The sequence below is a fragment of the Squalius cephalus genome, assembly GCF_949319135.1.
Source record: "Squalius cephalus genome assembly, chromosome: 13".
NCBI lineage: Eukaryota > Metazoa > Chordata > Actinopteri > Cypriniformes > Leuciscidae > Squalius > Squalius cephalus.
Window position 1 is genome coordinate 5,489,415 of NC_137134.1, and position 20,401 is coordinate 5,509,815.

Here is a 20,401-nt window from a genome sequence, read left to right on the forward strand (position 1 = left end):
ACACAAATGACATCAAATTAATGACACTTATTTAATGTAAATTATAATAAAATATTTGTATGCATGATTTGCACTGAAGATGTAAAAACTATATAAAATTAATGTTAACGCATTTTTTGGCATGACCCATTAATCATAATTTAGAAACACAAAAGCTACACCGCAAAAAATGATTTTACAATGGATTTAGAAAATACTGTTTCAGCCTTATATACTTTAAACTTTCATGTATTTCACGTATAATTCAATGTGCTGCTTGCCGTTTCTTTGTAATTTGTGAAATATACAAGCAATTTCTGATTTAAAATTGGGTAACACTTTATTTTACCGTGTCATTGTTACACGTTACATGTAGTTACTATAGTAAAAACTGTAAATTATACATAATGTAACTAACCCTAAACCAAACCAAAGCCTAATCCTAACCCTATAGTAAATACATGTAGTTACTTAATATTACTCAGTACTGTATAATTACAGTAACAAAGACACCTTAGAATAAAGTGTAACCCAAAATTGTTGTTCCTACACCAAATGTTTTCCAGTGTACTTTAATACCAACAAAACCTCAAAGTGATTTCTGCTTAATAGTTAGCCTTAGTTAACTATCCTCTCTCACATGACATTCGCTCATGTCCCATTTTTATATTTGTGTTGACATCATTTACATTGGCAAGCAACTCTGGCTCTAAATTGTTTGCTTATGTCCCCCAACGGTGTATATTATAAAGGTCTGGGCGAGAGAGGAGAACTTTTACTTGGTTGAAGATTGCAGTATGAGAGAGCTGGTGATATTAGCAGCTTTGGTCTCGGCTCTACACGCGGCCAGCCTCCATAAAGACAGTGATGTTGGGTACAAGTGCCAAGCAGATCAGGACAAAAACGCCACGTTAGCCGCCGAGCGGTTCATTAATGAACATCACCGCCATGGATACAAGTTCAAATTCGTCTCGCTGGACAGTCGCAGTGCAGAGAAGAAGGTGAGCTTTCATGACAGTCTCTTCCTGTGTTTCAGAGTTTCAAAAGAGTGCTTTTAGTGTATTTCAACAACATAATGAAACGTTTTTATGATGTGCAAACTGTCTTGTTTCCGTGCAGATGGATCCTTGTGAGGTCGTCTTGGGAATCACCTTAGAGGAAACTGAATGTCACATCGCCAGTCCCAAACCTTTAGATCAGTGTACGACTAGAAGCGAAGCGCAGACGGTGAGCTGGACATCACAGAATCAGATACACTGCCTGTTATTGCTCTGAATAGAGTGACTTTTGTGAGTGGTTAACAGCCTTTTAATATTCTCTTAATAGAAAGTGACAGCGAAATGTAATGTGACGGTCTCCAGCTTTAAGGGAAGAGCAGCCGTGAAGCAGTACATCTGTGACACTGAAGCAGGTGCTGTAAACTAACCAACAGAGTGACTTTCTTATTTAGTAGATCAACACTCTAGCCTTTCAAAGAACCCATAGTAATGTTTAAGCTCACTTTGTCAAAGAGTACAGAAATTAGGAAATGCAACTCATGTAAAATTATAATGCAAAGTCAAATTAAGTTACATTTCACATAGTGATTGCATATTGCTCATAGTTTTGTATTTTGTTCCAGCTTCACATCAAATACTTGTGACGAAATGCCCTGACTGCCCCAGTCTACTGCCCTTGCACGATCCGAAGGGTCTGGAGAGTGTGCAAACCGCCCTGAAGACATTCAACAAAGACTCCAGTCATGAATCTCACTTTAAACTGCTGGAAGTGGGAAGGATCAGTACACAGGTGACGTCTTTCAAACTCGGGTGAAGCTTGAATATTCTATGCAAGTGCATGAATGGAAATAGAAAACAGAAATTACATGATTTTAGGTGTCATACCATTCCAAAGTTGTCAAAATAACGCAGCGTAAATACCCGTAAATACAGCGTAAATACAGTTTGAAAAGAATTTTGCTGAGCAAGTCTGTTCAAATTTAACAGTTTTCCGCAATGTGAATATTGAATTTAATGACACAGACAATTGAAGGGAAAAACACAGACACGCCGGACCAACATAAAAAACTAGCGCCGTCAAAAGCTGAGTGTGTTGTCGCCTGGCGATGTCAGCGTCTGGGCTAAAGTGCACACAGCGCAAAGATGAGGGAGCTTCTCATTTCTTATTTGTGCATCCTCGTTTCCTTTCCTCGCTTCCTTTCCTCGCGTCTCAGCTCCACCCCCTGTAGGATGCGAGGGAAGACTGCAAGGAAAGAAAATGAGGACGGAGGAATCGAATGTAACTTTTTTTTATGCATTGGAATACTTGATCACGCGAGCGTCACTTCACAGCGTCATCAGCAGCGCTCAAAGGATCTGCCCTTATGTTGTTGAAGTTTGTTCATTTAAGAAATTCATAATAAATAATAATAAAGCTAGATATGATGTGAGATGTGTGGTTTATATAAACTGCAAAGGTAAAGTATAAATTAAAATGATTGTGACTGATGTGAAGGGGGAGGAGAATTTATACGTGCGTCACGTTTAAGTCGATAAAACTCTTCCGCATAGGATACACCTGTGTATCCTCGCTTATGACTCCTCAGGAAGCCTCCTCACTCCTCGATCCTCGACTCCTCGCAGTGCATTTAGAGAATTGAGATGTCCTTCAAGATGGCTGAGCTCGATCGGTTTTCGGGTCATAGGATGGAGGACGGAGGAGCGAGGAGACGAGGAGGGATATTGAGAAGCACCCTGAGAGAAAATAACTCTCCAAACCAGCAGGTGGCAGTCTGTATTCGTCATTTTTACACCGATTCCACTCAACACAGATAGATTCAATAAAAATCATCACAAATGAAGATGTAAAATGCAACTGGAAAAAAGTTTAAAATATTGCCTCTGGTGACATTCAGCAAAACTTCTTTGCGCATTTTGTGACAGTTTTTGAATTGAAATGTCCAGCGAATGGTGCTATAAGCGTGTTCAGTTTTATCAGACACAGATGAATGTGTAAATCTGGCAAAGTTTTATTGTAACGAATTGTATGAATTGTATGAGTACGAATTGTGGTGCTACAGTTAATGCTCTATCTATGGGGAAAATGCAGGATCTTCCCGAAATTGGGAGCTTTGTCCTGCGCCCTGCAAGACATAGCCTAAGCAGTGTCCCGTATTTCAGTTATATCTGTTTTATTTTCTGTATTATTACCATTATAAGAAATATAATAATAAAAAGTACATTTGAAATATTTCAAAATATGCGTTTCGATATGGGTGTGTATAATGTACAATGCAGAGCAAAACGTCCAAGTTTCGTTTTCAAACGGACAACAGTTTGAATACGGTCATTACAACTTTCTTTGCTTGCATGTGGTTTGCAACTGCATGTTAACAGAATATTTGTCTGTTTCTTAGTGGATGAACGGACAAAGCTTTTTTGCTGAATTTGCCATTATGGAGACAAACTGTTCAAAGGAGGAAGCATCCCAGAAGCCAGAAGCATGCAAGGCTTTATGTGGAGATCAGGCTGTAAGTGCACAACGTTCAATACTTTAGAACTTATTTCATTAATTACTATAATTAAAGGAAGACACTACAGTAAAAAACATTGTCTTTTAAGTCACTGGCCAATTTTGAGATTTTGGGCTATTATACTCCCATAACTCCCATAGTCTTATGTCAGACTAGTTCAAAGAAAACATCCAAAATACACAATTAAATGTTTATTTAATTACACTTTATCTATTTGTGTCTGTAGATTTTTAAGGCTATGTTTGGTTCCATGGACTATTATTTTGACATTCTGTTCCTGTTTCTCCTCTCTGTTTAGTTTTGTTCTCCTTAGTTACTGATTTTGTTCTCGTTTGTTTCTGTAGTTACATTATTATTTACACATGTCTTGTTTGCTGTCCTGGTTTTTCCTGTTCTGCTACCCATTCTGTTTTAGTTTATAAATTACTTGCTGTTGAAGACTTCTCATCCCAATTGACAAGCCGTTACAGAAGAACCACCATATACAGAGTAAAGAAATTAGTGATGGACATCAGCCAATTATCTCCTTCTCAAATATCAAAGGGATCGTTCCCTCACACACTATCCTGACCACTCCCTCTGTGTGTTCTACAATACCAGCCTTAACAAGTGGTCCAAGGCACCCCACCTTCCGTGGACCCCATGCTAGAGCCCATTCCTGCTATGGTACCAGAGCCTGCAGCCAGGTCTGGCTGCCCAGTCCATTATAGGGCCAGGAGATGAGCACTGGCTCGTTAATTTGTGGTCCGAGGATCAAAGTCCCCACCCTTGAACTATTCCCTCCTCTGCCTGTTCTGTAGGGCTGGCTCCTTCCTCCTCGGTTGATCCTGCCCAGCCTCCTAGCTCCTTTGTGCCAGCCAGTCCCGTTCCCTCTGCTGACTCCATCCAGTTCCCAGGTTCGGCAGTCTCTGCTGGTTCTGTTCAGCTCTCTAGCCCCACCTCGGGCTTTCTGATCCCCAGCTCTGCCCTGTGAGGCAGATTCCCCTGCTGCACCTCGGGCCTCAGAGCCCCTGACTCCACCTCAGTCTGTCAGCCCTTCGGCTCCACCTTGGCTCCACGCTCCCTCGGCTCCACCTTGGTCTGTCATGTCTTCGCCTTGGTCACCCTGGCTTCGCTGCTGACTTTTGGGCCTCAGGCTGTGCCTCAGCCCTCCATTCCTCTGGCTACACCAGGCTCCTCCTTTCCTACGGTTCCTCCTTTGTCCTTGCTCCCTTTGGCGTCACCCTGGTCATCCGAGTCCCTGGCTCCACCTCGGTCCCGCAAGCAAGCAGCTCTGCCTAGGCTTTCCAGACCAGCAGTGTTTATGCCTGTTGACAGTGTTTTCTGATTTATAGAAAGAGATATCCAAAATCTGCCCTAAACCTTTAACTATAATTTCAACAAAATTAAACAACAATTTTGAACCGGGCTTTATCAAGCTCTGTCTTGGAACTTTATGCAAATACAAAACAGTTTTCTTAACCTACTGTGATTAATGTGAAAATATGGTGATACGGTATCTGCTAGTTAATTTTTTCACCATATTCACCTGTAGTGTCTTACCTCACAACTTCATACAGTCCTTCAGTTCCTTCAAGATCTGTAGTTATGAACACCTCTCTTTCTCTTTTTCTTTCTCTAGCGGTATGGGTTCTGTACGTCCTCTAAATTCGGAGCTCCGGTACCAGGGGATGATGGTCTAAATGTGGAATGTACAGTTTATGAAGCTCAGGTATACATCTCGATAACACACTTAAACTGGAACAGGAAGTCCCGGTTATTTTCTTCTCTCTAGCTATGTAATCATTGTGCTCTAATTGTTTCCAGAACTTAACTCATCCATGGCAACACCCCACTCAGTCAAAGAGAGACTGTAAATTCCATGGACCCCACCGCCATCCAGGGCATGATCACCCCCATCGCCCGGGACATGGCAGCCATGATCACAAAGAGAAAACACCTGACCAAAGGGGCCGTCCTGAGCATGCTGGCCATGACCACAAAGAGAAAACACCTGACCAAAGGGGCCGGCCTGAACATGCTGGCCATGACCACAAAGAGAAAACACCTGACCAAAGGGGCCGTCCTGAACATGCTGGCCATGACCACAAAGACAAAACACCTGGCCAAAGGGGCCGTCCAGAACATCCACACAACTGTCCAGAAGGCCCTTCAGGGTTTCCAGAATCAGCATCTGAGGGACACCAAGAATTCCCATGCCATGGCTTTGTAAAAATACCCCCCTCTGTTTATCCAATCTGCCCCTTCCCTCCACCACGTATCTGCATGGGCCCAGGACTTGTGCGCCCTCCTCCTCCTCCTCCTCCTCGTCGTCCTCCTCCTCCTCCTCCTCCTCAGTAACTAACAGTAAAATCTGCTGAGGAACATCCAGGTGTTATCCCATGTTGCAAGCTTTGAAAGGGAAAATTTTAAAAACTGAACAACATAAGTGTGTAAATGTCTCCAGTACATTCAGTCCAATAAATACTCTTTACTGGACCAGTGTGATTGACTGATAAAGGTCCTGAAACACAGTATTACAATATTATAAAACAGCTGTGACAAGAAAATCTAATCATGTATAAATGATGTACAAACTCTAGATGGCGCAAGCTAATAGGTCCTATCTCAACCTGCTCGTAATCACATCATTATCTATAGGGCGCAGCTGATTGGTTCCTGCTGTATCAATAGCCAATGAGCTTGCATGCTCAACCTTCAAATACATGGGTAGCATTTGCTACTTAGCAGTGCAGCGCGCTTTCAGAAACCCTCCACCTTCCCCAGCTCCACCTGTATAGATCTGCTACGGGTAATTCATGTACGCTATTTTATACAGCAGCAGCATGTCTTACTTGCTCACAGCAGCGTGTCGTATTGGCAGTAGGATGTCCTGTACTTGCTCTGCAGCAGCAGCAGCAGCGTAGCAGATCTATTCCACCTAGACCAAACATACAACATGGTCATATCCATTACCATGCCAAACACTCAGAGTTGTCATGACAGAACTGTAAATTATCAGTTAGGATGCCTGAAAAAGGAGAAGTTGCCAAGAACAATTAATAAACAAAACATTTGAAAACATCAACCAAACATCAACCAACATCTTTACACTGTACACTGTTCAAGGGTTAATAACATCAGCAATCCTATTTACATTGATATTTTGAATATAAGACTAAGAAAACATACTGTAACTTTTCTACTTAGTTCAAAAATACCATTTGCTGAGGTGATAAATGCATCAACAGTCAATCATCCAAGTTTACTGTCCTAATGAGAAATCAACATATATGCTATTATTCCTTCACACCAGAAGAACTAACAGTTAAGCTGGCTGTGTGATCCCTTACATATATGCTTCTGAAGAACCATAACGTTTGACACAAGTGGCTCAAGTTTATTATTACTGATCATTTCAGTCAGATCTTAACAATCTGTGCAGTACATTTCAGTGTGGATTGAGACACACAATGTAATACAGACTTTTAAAAGAGGCTGTCATTGAAAGATAGTTTAGTTTAAAACTATATTATATTTAACAATATACTGTATAATAAGTACAGCTTGTGATCAGAGAAGCTCATGTGAAGGGGAGGATTCCTAAAGACAGCAGCAAAAATCTGTTTTTAAACTTTCTTAACATTACAAGTGGACTTTATCATATCATTTGAGCATTGACCCCTTTAAGCATACATAATGTTGTGTTCACAACATCTCTACAACAACATGGTATTGACCTTGCAGCTGCAAGTATCATAGTCCACACATAGTGACATAATCTTATGTTTACACGGAAGAGTTTAGAGAAACATGCACAGCTTAGGAATCAATTTACATGAGTAAAATGTAGTGTTCTTCCAAAAAAGTGACAAATTAAGGCACAGTCTAAAGAACAATGAAATCAATCCACGCCTAACTTATTTGGATAGTTTAATGGCATGTTGTGTTATTAGATTAGTTTATATGGGGGGGAAAATGATCAAAAGACAAGGTTTCAGGGTTCATTCTCAGAAAACACAACCCAGAAATACAAACAGCAAAGACAAATTCTACAATTTCTCAGAAAATGGAATAAAAGACCTACACAGACAGTAATTTTTAGTTGTGGTACAATCTGACTAAATAAAGATATTCAAAAATGTTTAAAAAAGATGTTGGTCCCACTTTATATTGTTAGTCTTTAGCTACTATGTACAAACATTTAATTTAATCATTTGATATAGTGCACTTATTGTGTACATATGTCACGTGTGTTTGTTGGCAGAACAGATGAGGAAGACGTATACAAATCAATTCAATAGGTTTATTCTCTAAAGATCCAACAGAAAGGCGAACAGATAGCAACACACACTTAACATAGACAACATGTCCATGACAACAAATGAGTGACGAAGGCAGGTGATGACAAAACATGGCGAGTCCAAACTAACGTGAATGTGACAACATACAGTACGTTTTTACATTGAACTTACGTATATTTAAAAAAAAAAAATACTTGTATGTAATTACAGCAGTTATTTATATCTATATTTATATCTATAAGTATCTATAATTACACTGTTGACCTAAACCCACCCTTAAACCTACTCACACCACTAAACCCGTCCCTAAACTGCCCCGTATCCGCCTCAATATCAGCAAGTGCTGTGTGATACAGCATCAACACAATCAGTACATTGTGATCAGTACAAACTTATTTTTTGTTTTATTTAATAAAAACAAATCTTTACATACTAAATAGAGTTAAATAAAGTTCAGTATCCTGTTAATTAAATCAGCAGTAAATAATGGGGACGCACTGTTTCCTGGGATCGACCCTATTTTCAGTGCAGCGAGATACAATCATTGGCCTCAGGTTGCAACATAAGAAGAAAGTATTACAAAATCCACAGTTGATTTGATTAGGGTTCATAGGGTTTGATTGATAACCTCCGTTTGCGAACACAGGAGGTATTTGAACTCGTCATCCAACAGTAGCCACACAGATCTACAGCATGTTGCAACCTGCCCTCTCCCTTAAATCAATCATCCATTAGATCACACTAAGAGTGAGTGCAAGGGGCCTGTGATGTTGATTGAAACTCAATCAGGCGCCAGTAGCCAATCAGGAGAAGAGAGAGGGGTTTGTGGCTTTTAAATGACATATAAACAAGCTTCCATGGAGCATCTAGCTTTGTTGCTGTGTCTGGGAGAACGAGCGCGGCTCCACCATGAAGCAGTGTGTGGCATTGATGATGGCTTTGCTGTGTGTCCACGGGGCCCCTGTGGACGTTTTGGCCCCTGGATCCTGCCAAGATGCTGTAGCGAGCGGTGCGGCCGCTGAAGCTCTGAACAAAATCAATCTGGACCGCACCGAGGGCTACGTCTTCAGCCTGGATCGTCTCAGCAATGTCCATCACATGAAGCATGTGAGTCATTTTCAGGTTCTTGAGTTCATATGGATACTTTTACATTCCAAGTCAACAGACAGCATTAAATAAAGTCATTTAATCTCAACTACTCTTTAGGGATCAAGTCAAGTCAAGTCACCTTCATTTATATAGCGCTTTTAACAATGTAGATTGTTCCAAAGCTGATTTACATTGATAATAGGAAATTACAGTAACAGAGATTGTTTTGGCTTTACAGCAGCTCTAGAATAAAGTTATTGACCAGCTAAAGTTAGTTTGATTGATTCACTTCCGTCGCAACGATCATTAGTTATTAACTTATGTCCTATTGTTATTGTCTTATTGTCCTATTGACTATGTCTATATAAAAGGAGGCAATGGCTTCACATTTTACATATAACATATTTGTTCTTTTAGGGTGAAACAGGGATTGTCTTCTATCTCACACTTGATGTTTTGGAGACCAGTTGTCATGTCCTCAGCAAGAAGAACTGGAGGAACTGTGAAATCCGAAACCCTGAAGCGTACCCAGTATGGTTTTGCTAATTCATAAAAAAACTAAAATAACTTGTTAATGATGTTTTGTTCTGCATTTTAACAGCCTTTTCAACCGACAGGTCTATGGACAGTGCAAAGCAGTGATGTACATGAACAGAGTTCACAGAGTCGCACGCCTGTACAGATATAGCTGTACCGTGAGGCCAGGTAATGACCAAACACCAGGGTTTTATCATCTGTGTTGGTACAAGTAACTTAAGTTACATAATCAGATAACTTTTAAGTAACGCATTACTTTTAATTTTACAACAAAATACTTTTTCGAATAAGTATTGGAAGTTACTTAGTTTTCCCATTTATTGACTGACAGCTCTCCTGTGCTCATGTTGAGAGTAATCGTGAGTGCAGAGGCGTTGTGTGTGAACATGACAGTGATTGTACATCTAGACTTAATGTGAACATGTATTTACTCATCTCATTTGCACAAAAAAATAAATAAAAATAATCAGCGTTCCTCAAAATGGGAAAAAAATCTATGAAATGCAAAATCAGAATACTACTCAAACCTCCAATAATTCAATATGTTAAATAAAACAAATACTTGTATGCATGTATGTATGTATGCATTTAATCTTACTTTATTGACCAATGTACTTGTTGCTGACTTTCAATGATTCAGTGAAACCATAAGAAGAATTACTTTAGCATTTTTGTTTTGATTGGTGAAGTAAGTGTTAAACTTTATTCTCCTGCATATATTCTTCAGCAATCCAGAATAGCAGAAAGGTTTGCTTGAGCTGCACTCTAACTGTACATGTGCAAATTACCTTTTCCTTCAGCCTTATTATTTCAAATTTGGTGTGAAAGGGCCTTTATATTTGCCCAAAGATTTTCATAAAAAAACAAAAAAAAAAACAAGCTCAGCCCAGGTGAGAAAAAGTAACACAAGAGTAACGTAACGCATTACTTTTCTTAAAGCTGCAGTCTGTAGTTTTTCCTCTTTGTCTCCATCTCTGTTCGAAATCTGCAATTGCAGTTATTCGCGGAATTATCAACTTTTTACGTGGGTTGTGCCTCGACACGGCACAGCGCGGATGAATCCAGTGTTTTGAGGAGAATGTGCGGCTGTCAATGGTGTGATAGTGTCATTCGCAATCACAGATTCTGCTTTTTGGAAGTATGACCAACATAAGAATTTTCACCGTAAAATGTTCTGACCAACTAAGAGCTACATCAAACAAAAAGCATTGCAGTAAATCGCGCCGATTAAATCTAACGATCGCTTATCATATCACATCAAACTGTGCAAATTATACTTTGTTCTCAAATTGTTAATGTTAACAATATGGGGCGCCGTTTGTAAAGCGGCTCACGCTGAAAATAACAGCAACGGTTTGTCACATTTAGTTTCAAACAATGTTTAAAAAAAGAATTTTTGACGGTCACTTTTTAACACATTTACAACAATATTTGTCAACTTAGAGATATTTTAAATAGTTAAATCTATCACGATAATCCATGTCCAAGAGTCCATTTCTTCGGATGAGATGGTTTTTATTTGTTATTTGACACTATAAACCATCCTATAAACACACACTGATCTCCTCGAGCTTTTATTTTGGCACTTCCGGTTACCGGCATTTTGAATTTGCATATTAGTTAAATATTTAGTTTCACCCAAAACATTTAGATTCAACATTTAGATTTAGATTTAGATTCAACATTTAGATTTAGATTTAGATTCAACATTTAGATTTAGATTTAGATTCAACATTTAGATTTAGATTTAGATTCAACATTTAGATTTAGATTTAGATTTAGATTTAGATTTAACATTTAGATTTAGATTTAGATTTAACATTTAGATTTAGATTTAGCCTTTAGATTTAACATTTAACATTTAGGTGTAACATTTAATATTTAGATTTAACTATTTAAAATATCTCTAAGTTGACAAATATTGTTCATATCAGTTTTTTAAACATTGTTTGAAGCTAAATGTGACAAAATGTTGCTGTTATTTTCAGCGTGAGCCGCTTTACAAACGGCGCCCCATATTACAACATCAGCATTGCGTGACTACATTTAATGCCTTTCCGATATTTATCCTTGTTTTCACATAGGTCGGTTGCAGTCTCCTTTTTTCTCCGAAGTCCGAAGTCTTTCGCGTTTGTTCAGGTGAATCTCCAGTTGGTGATTGTCGTTTGAACTTTTCTGGATCCGCCATCAAATTGATAATATTATATCAAGTGCTGTGAGAAAAGGCTATAAATCTCCAGCATCCTCACACTCATCGCCGACTAGCCGAGACTCTTCTTTATGTGGACAGATGTGACGTAATGATGCAAAGACATGCTCGAATTTCTCGCGGAAATCCACCAGTACCACTGGAATTAAAAACATTATTACAAGCTTACCGTTGTGAATCGAGCTACGGCAAGCAGAGAGTGTTGAACACTGGCTGGTTTATGTACTTCCTCAAAAATGTATTTAGGATAATTTTTAACCCAAAAAAGCTACGGACTGCAGCTTTAAAAAGTAACTAACGCAATTAGTTACTTTTTAAAGGAGTAACGCAATATTGTAATGCATTACTTTTCAAAGTAACTTTGGTTTATCCTCATATGCTGACAGAAGGCAAATGCAGTAACATGGCTCTCGCTCGACAGTGCCTGCCTCCAAAATCAGGGAACGGTGCCCAGATTGCCCTGTCCAGCTCCCTCAGGACCACGAGGAAGCCTTGAAGACCGTGAAGATGGGCATGGAGAAGTACAATAATGAGAGTGCGCTGGCCAACTACTTCGTTCCTCTGAACATTACAAAAGTCTCCGCATCGGTAAGTAAGTGAGCAAGTAACTAAGCATGAGGGAAAAAATGAGGAAGAACACTTTTTTTTTTTGTACAGAAAGCTTAATGTGGACATGATATTTGTATATGATTGGTCTTTATAGCTTCACTTCGGAAGATTCTACACTGTGGAGTTCACCATCCAGGAGACGGCCTGCTCCTCCAAAACCGCTGTAGCTGATTTCTCCAAATGTGAGGTCATGGCATGTGAGTTTGCGGTAAGTTCTGTAGGAGATTCATAGTCATCATATGCTGTGTTCGTCTTTGCTGTTTAAAATGAATATTTATCACATGTGTTCCTGATCTTTCACTGTGTAGCACAAAGGATTCTGCAAAGTGTCTCACTCTGTCCCAGCCATGGGCGAGGAGCACCTCAGTGTTCAGTGCGAGATCTTCGAACCGGAGGTAAGATGACCCGTTTCCAACAGCTTGAGTGTGTTTGAGGTAAAAAAAAAAAAACACTTCTCTTAAAGGGGAAATACACCACTTGCAAGATGGGCTTTCAATAAAACTTGTCTGTCTACCCTTACTGAACAAAAATAAATGGGAATATACTGCTCAATATAATGCGATATATTACATAATACATTTCCATATATGGGAAACTAGTGCTTATGTTTTTCAATATACTGCAATATATGCATGCATGGCTATATATTAATACATATAAAATATTTATAAGTTAAGACAAAAATATCATTACATGTAATATTCACAAAGTTTTATCCTTCATGGTGTACATATATTGCACATACATGTTCCCATATAAGTGTGAATGTATGTTCACACACATATATACACACATTCACAGAATGAGTTACAACAGATTTCTAGTTCCCAGCATGCTTTGCTTCTGACTGTTAAAGTTAAGTGTTATTTGATGTGTTTTGCTCAAAATTAATATAGGGGGAGATCTGTTAGTGTTTAATGTTCTATTATTTTGGAATTGAAAAGGTTTTCTGGGTGAGTTTTTGGGGTCATTGTGCTGAAGAGTCGAGCCTGTGGTTCGGGTGACGAATGGCCAAACACCATTAAGACTATAATTGCTATTTTTTTTTAAAGTACTTGCTGTGCACTCCTGGCTAAAAGCGTGTGCTTTTGTTAACTAGCTTGAAAATATGAAACATTTAAATAATTAAAAATATAAGAAATATTTTACATTATGTCTCTATATATGTGTTTATGCTGCAATATATTACACATGCAGTACCATATCTGAACACATATACATCTATATATTATGAAGTGTATTACTGAATATAATATTACATACATTATTATATATTAGTAAATATATTGTAATATATTAACCAATATTATTATTCTATATATTTTCAAATATTCGGTTAAAATATTGATCATTCATATATATTATGAATAATTTATTATAAATATATTTTCTTTTCATGCAAGAATGCAGTGAAAAGGCGATTTATATACCGTAAAACTTGTCAGGGACAACTCAGTGAAAAGAAAACTGAGAAAGAGTCCACATTGGTCATTTACATATACTACTACCAACATTGTAACCATACAAAACTGGTTGAAAATCAGCCAGGTTACTCTTTAATAATTCCGATTGTCATTTACTGTTGTTTTTAGGCGGCTGAAGAGCAGAAGAAAAAGCACTTGATCGGAGGTGAACTGGATCACAGTCACGGCAGCACAACAGGCTCGTCTTCAGGACACGACCATGAGCACGACCACACCAAACCCCACACACACACACACAAACACGACCATGAACACACTCACGAACACGGCGAGGGCCACGCACACACCCACTCTCACGATCACGAGCATGTTCACGCCCATCACGCCAAGGCCCATGAGCACGCTCAGGGCGAGTGGGAGCACCACCACCACCAGTACGCCCACAAGAAGGAGGAGACCCATGAGCACGACCACGAGCTGGTCCTGGACCACGAGCACAAACACAGACACCTCCACGAGCACGAGCACCACCACCACCACCACCAGCATGCGCAGCAAACCCCAGTGAGGCGCCCTGAAGGGATGGTCAGCGTCCTTCCTCCTGTGGATAAGCCCATGACCCTTCCATCGTTCCCCGAGAGTCCTGCTGCAGGACCTCCACAGGCCTCCACCCTCCCGTTCCTCCCGGACCCCCAGATCCCAGGACAGAGGGAGCCCAGCATCCAGGCCTTCCCCAGCACCACGTCGCCCGAGTGCCCTGCTCCCTCCACCATCGAGAACGGGCTCCTCAAGCAGATCGTCAGTGAGGATCCGCTCTTTAAAGCCACTGTCTAGAGACCTTTGAATATGAGTCAGAAATACTGCAAGCGGTACTATTATGCTTTGTGCAATAAAGCATGTTTTGGCAGTCATTGATGCTTGTGTGATTAGCTTTCTTTTTAGATGTACAGCAGTCATCTTCATGAAGGTATGGCAACACTGAGCAAGTCCAGTGGTGTAATGTAACTAAGTAATAATACTTTGTTACAGTACTTAAGTTTTTTGAGAATCTGCACTTTACTTGAGTTTTTATTTCTTTCAAATTTGACTTTTACTCCACTACATTTCCTAAATAAAATGTAAACTTTTACTCCGATACATTTTCCCTGAAGAATATTCATACTTACTAGAGTTACTTCTTAAATTAACTTAATACTTTTATTCGAGTGTGGCTTTCAGGTACTTTTCAACCACTGAGCAAATCTAATCTAAATCAAGTCCTCAGCCTTTTGTCACACGTTAAGTTTTTTTTTAATGTGCTGCAGGTTAATTGCATAAACCCTTTTGCATTTACCTTTATTTTCCTCATATTATTCATCCTCTCTTTTCGTAACTGTAACAAATCCTTCCCTTGTGGGTCAAAATGACCCGAAGACCTAAAATTATTTTTAAAAAATTGTCCAGAAAGCTTTTATCATTTCGTTTTGATAATATTTTTCTATTTTTAATGAATTTAAAAAAAAAAAATTGTTATTTTTTATTCTATTTACCTTTAAATTAAGTCAAGTCAAGTCACCTTCATTTATACAGCGCTTTTAACAATATGGACTGTTTCAAAGCAGCTTTACAGTGATAATAGAAAATTAAAGTAACAGAGATTGTTTTGGCTTTACAGCAGATCTAGAATAAAGTTATTATCCAGCTAAAGTTAGTTTTGATTGATTCACTTCCGTTGCAAAGATCATTAGTTATTAACTTACCGCTTAAGTTAAGTTACGGGCCGCTTACACGACACCGTTCTAACAGAAAACCCTTAACGCACTTCACTGAAAAAAGTGAAACATCAGTGCAATTCATTCAAAATATATATTTACATTGGTCCAGTGGAAAATTGTGATTTTCAGTTTATACCTTCTGTTTTCACTTTGCCTCAAAGTAAGTGTTACGCCCTCTATCACTGAAAAAAAATGATACTTTGGATTAACTTAAAACAATTGATGTAATTTTGTTACAGCTAATTTTTTTAGATTTTCTCAAATTGTATTTATGATTTAGTTAAAACCATAAATTTTGATTTAATGTCAAACCAAATTTTTAATTTTTTCCAACTCAACGTTTTACCTTAACCCAAATTACACAGCAAAAACTCCAGTGTTAAATTAACACTCAAGAGTGTTAAAGTTAATGAGATAATTAAGTGATTAATTTAGTGATGATTGATCATTATTGAAGACACCTTATGTTAACAAGCAGAATCACTGAAGGAGAAAATCACAAATTGTAAGTTACCATTATGGAGATCAGTGTTTGCTTTAGTTGGGCTCTTGACCCTTATATGTTTACTTTAGATTTTGTTTGGCTGTTGTATCTGAGTTATAACAGTCAGATGAACAAAGAAAAAAAGTGATCTGATGGTGTTGGTTATATTAAGACAATCATCATTTGAACTTGATCACTGAACTCATTAAGATCGTTATTTCTGACGTAGATTTATGTTGTTGATCACAGAATAACTGTGATTCTGCATAAATATCCAGAATTTTAGATAATATACAAAGGATTTCTTAAAAGTTGTTTTGAAAAAGAAAAAAAAAATCTTTTTTTAGGCACTCACAGACGTCAAGATTCAGTCTATGCATCTCAACAATGGTGACGAGCAGAATATTCAATTAGGAAAAGTAAATTACATAGACAATTCAGATCATAATTTATTCATACCGCAATGCATGATGGGAGCCATTAATGAGTTGTGACTGGTGGCAGCCACTGCAACATGCTTTATTATTGTCACCATTGTTGAGATTCACAGGCTGATTATTGATGTCTGTGTTTCTAAATAAATTCATTTGAAAGTCTTTTGATCAGAACAATGTTTATTAAATATTTTGGATTATATGAAAAATACTGAAAATCATATGCTGTAGAATCACAGAGCTGCTGTAATTAACAAGTTAAACCAAACTATCTCACTAAGCTTCGTTTTTTGGATCACAACATGATTATGTCAAAACATAACCAACACCATCAGATCACATTGTCTCTTTGTTCATCTGACTGTTATAAATCATTATTACATGGCTTGGCTGAATTCCAATGTAGAATGCGGTGTGTTATTTCTTGATAACAGACCGCTGCGAAGTATAACAGACCGTTGCCATGAAAAACAGCGCGTTGCTATGGACGCGGAACGGACTATTTTCTTTGGCGGAAGCAATACAATCGTTTTTAAATCAATAAACTCCTTTTTAAATCAATAATTCGTGTCAAATTATTTATTTATTTTGTAGGTAGCCATGTAATAAGCGGGATAATGTATAGAGAGGCGGTCGTTATAGCGAATAACAACCCCTTCAGGCTGATTCAAGACCCCTCCGCTTCGCGTCGGGGTCTCGTTCAGCCTGTCGGGCTTGTTATTCGCTATAACAACCGCCTCTCTATACATTATCCCTTACATAACAGCAGACAAGCAAAATTTAAAGTAAACATATAAGGGTCAAGAGCCCAACTAAAGCAAACACTGATCACCATAATGGTGGCTTACAATTTGTGATTTTCTCCAGTGATTCTGCTCGTTAACATCAGGTGTCTTCAATAATAGTCAATCATCACTCAATTAATCACTTAATTATCTCATCATGGATTAGCTATTCATGCTCATGTTTGTTTCTTCTTACTGATTATTATAATATTGTTCGATCTCATGATGCAGTAGTTCAGTGTTTGTGATATGAAAATATGAATTATTCGTTAAAGTTTCAAAAAATCTCAGTGAATCAGTCAACTTCATAATGATTATAAAAACATCAACAGAGATCATCACTTGATCTCATTTCACATTAGCGTTCTTTGCTGCTGCAACTGTGTTTAACAAACACACTCACACAGCAGCCAAAAAAGACCAAAGCTATCATAAGAGTTCAGAGCCCAACTAATGGAAACACTGAACACTGTTATGGAGACTTCAAATGAAACACATTAGAGTTAAACCTCTGTTAATTCTCAATATAAACTTGTGTAGACGTCTGACAGAAATAAAGTCAGTTTGGTTAGTAATAAGTGAAGCTGGTAATGCTGTTTGTGGAGTTGTTTAATCCTCCTCTGCTGAGATCTTCACAGATTTAATGTCTTCTTTTCTCTTCAGTTGATTTCATCTTAGGCTGTGTCTGAAGTCAGTTGTAGTTCTTGTGTTTCTGCTCGTCTCTTTTTCTGTTCTCTTCTTTCCTTCAGTGATTCTGCTTGTTAACAGGCTTATTAAGGCTGAGATGACTCCATATTTAATATACACAGGTTTTGTGGCTCAGATAAGGTCCAGTTCTGGTGTATTTCTTTGCTCTTGGCTGACATGTGGCATTGCTATGGCCTGCGTGTGGCCCAGATCTGGCACACAGGAGTGAGCCGCCCAAGGGCCGTCATTCCACACCGCATCATCTTTCCACATGTGCCAGATGTGGACCGGATCTGGGCCGACACAATGTTGCTATGTGGGTTCAATAGGGTGCCACACAAAATCCTTGAATGTCCAGGCCTAGATAGCAACATTGTGTCGGCTCAGATCCGGCCCACATCTGGCACATGTGGACTGATGACATAAAAGAAGACATTAAACCTGTGAAGATCTCAGCAGAGGAGGATTAAACAACTCCACAAACAGCATTACCAGCTTCACTTATTACTAACCAGACTGACTTTATCTCTGTTAGATGTTTACAGAAGTTTTTATTGAGAATTAAAAGGGGTTTAACTCTAATGTTTGTTTCATTTGATGTCACCATAATGGTGATGTATTTCCATTAGTTGTGCTTTTAAGTCTTAGTAGCAAAGGAAATAGTACCAGCCAGCAGAGGTCAACCTGAAGCTTTCGCATGGACTCCCACCGAAGCTAAGCAGGGTTGAGCCTGGTCTTCATCTGGATGGGAGACCTCCTGGAGACTGGGTATCTGCTGGAAGAGGTGTTAGAGAGGACACAGGTCTGATCAACCTGAGGCCTGAGTGGGTCCTAACGCCCCAGTGCAGTCGCAATAAGCTGTACTGTGTAAAGGGAACCTCTGGTGTAAAATAGTCCCTATTAGAGTTAAACTGGTGAATTTTCATCAGCCATTACTGCAGTCTTCTATGTCACATGATCATTCTGGGATGATTTTTATCAATGTTGGAAATAGTTGTGCTGCATAATTTTTTTTTCAGGATTCATTGATGAATAAAAAAAAAACAGATTTTTTTCAAAATAGAAATCTTTAACAATATAAGCATTTACTACAACTTTTTATAATTTTAGTTCAGTCGTTCTGAGGCTTGTAGGCTAGTGTCCTCCTCAGCGATTAAACACTAGAATGAGACGCTCTAGTAAGAGAGCATGGCTATACCACATGTTCCCACAGTCACAGCACGAAAATACTATTAAAACTTAACAAGTTTGTTTGCCCATAAAATCTTTAAGATATTAGGTTAAACTTATTTGGCTTGCTGTCCACTGAAGAGGGGCTCGATGAAGCAGCTTCAGCTCGAGCTCTGATATACCCCTCAGTGACTAAATGTAGGGTATGATAATTGAAGGGCAAGGTACCTGAGATGAATGTGGAGTTTGCAGAGGTGGAGGGATACTGGAACAGCTGATGCTAGAGAGAGGTAAGCGGCTGCTTGTATACTCAGGCTGTTGATTGAAAGATTAGATTGGCTCACTCCTCCCTAACTTACGTTTATTAGAATTTATTAGAATGACTTTATGAATTTCTTCAATGAAAAAATCTAATGCATCAGAAATACAATTGTAAATGTACTACCTTTAACAGCGTCTTATGATTCAGCCTCAATTATCACCCTTCAAGAACAACTGCACTGCTTTACAACCATAGGTGAAGAAGAGCTAAATAAACCTCTGTATCTAAACCAACAACATGTTTATTAGATCCAATACCCACTAAATTACTGAAAGAGTTGTTACCTGTATCAGAAGAGCCTCTTCGCAATATTGTCAACTCGTCTTTATCTCTAGGCTATGTTCCAAGATCGTTCAAGCTGGCAGTTACTAAGCCTCTCATAAATAAATCACAGTTAGATCCAAATGAATTAGCAAATTACAGACACATTTTCAAATCTTCCATTTATGTCTAAAATACTAGAAAAAGTTGTGTCCGCTCAATTAGGCTCTTTTTTGCAAAATAATGATAGAAATGAAATATTTCAGTCTGGATTTAGGGCCCATCATAGCACAGAAACTGCACTCGCTGAAATTACAAATGACTTATTTCTAGCTTCTGACCAAGGCTATATCTCTATACTAGTTTTACTTGATCTTAGTGCTGCGTTCGACACTATAGATCATAACATACTCTTAGATCGATAACAAAACTACAGTGGTATTCAGGGTCAGGCATTAAGGTGGTTTAGATTGTATCTATCAGACCCTTACCATTTTGGTATAAATCAAAGATAATGTCAGTAAATTATGGAGTGCCGCAAGGATCTGTGTTTGGCCCTCTGCTATTTTCATTATACATGCTGCCACTTGGTAATATTATAAGAAAACATGAAATTAATTTCCGCTTATTACAAACCAATTGATACAGTGAATGACAGCCATCTGCATCTCCCAGTGGCTTACATTATTGTCAGTTTAGTGTTAGTGATTAATTTACAGCTAAACAAAAGATAACATATATGCCTTAATGTCCGAAAACATAATTTTTTACACATTTTCCACCAGTTTATTTTTGTGAATTGGTTTTCAAGCCTAATGAAGGACGCGAAACGAAGGCTGCCTTCCAAGGATCCTTCAAACTGA

General features: G+C 38.5%; 2 protein-coding genes across 3 annotated transcripts; both read left to right on the plus strand.

Annotated features, from left to right (window-relative positions):
• The first annotated feature begins 645 nt into the window (after positions 1 to 645).
• ahsg1 (alpha-2-HS-glycoprotein 1) lies at positions 646 to 7,616 on the plus strand. Of its 2 annotated transcripts, none has more exons than XM_079890174.1 (7): positions 646 to 980; positions 1,099 to 1,206; positions 1,306 to 1,390; positions 1,601 to 1,767; positions 3,374 to 3,487; positions 5,112 to 5,201; positions 5,297 to 7,616. In XM_079890174.1, the coding sequence occupies exons 1-7, from the start codon at positions 777 to 779 to the stop codon at positions 5,828 to 5,830; spliced, it is 1,302 nt and encodes a 433-aa protein (XP_079746300.1). In that variant the 5' UTR covers positions 646 to 776; the 3' UTR covers positions 5,831 to 7,616. The 2 variants fall into 2 exon arrangements, with proteins under 2 accessions (XP_079746300.1, XP_079746299.1); XM_079890173.1 differs by having other exon boundaries at positions 732 to 980; positions 1,601 to 1,787; positions 3,391 to 3,487; positions 5,297 to 7,610.
• Positions 7,506 to 15,317, plus strand: fetub (fetuin B). The gene is made up of 7 exons (XM_079890172.1): positions 7,506 to 8,880; positions 9,280 to 9,393; positions 9,480 to 9,567; positions 12,030 to 12,196; positions 12,312 to 12,425; positions 12,526 to 12,612; positions 13,810 to 15,317. The coding sequence occupies exons 1-7, from the start codon at positions 8,683 to 8,685 to the stop codon at positions 14,473 to 14,475; spliced, it is 1,434 nt and encodes a 477-aa protein (XP_079746298.1). The 5' UTR covers positions 7,506 to 8,682; the 3' UTR covers positions 14,476 to 15,317.
• Positions 15,318 to 20,401: the final 5,084 nt, after the last annotated feature.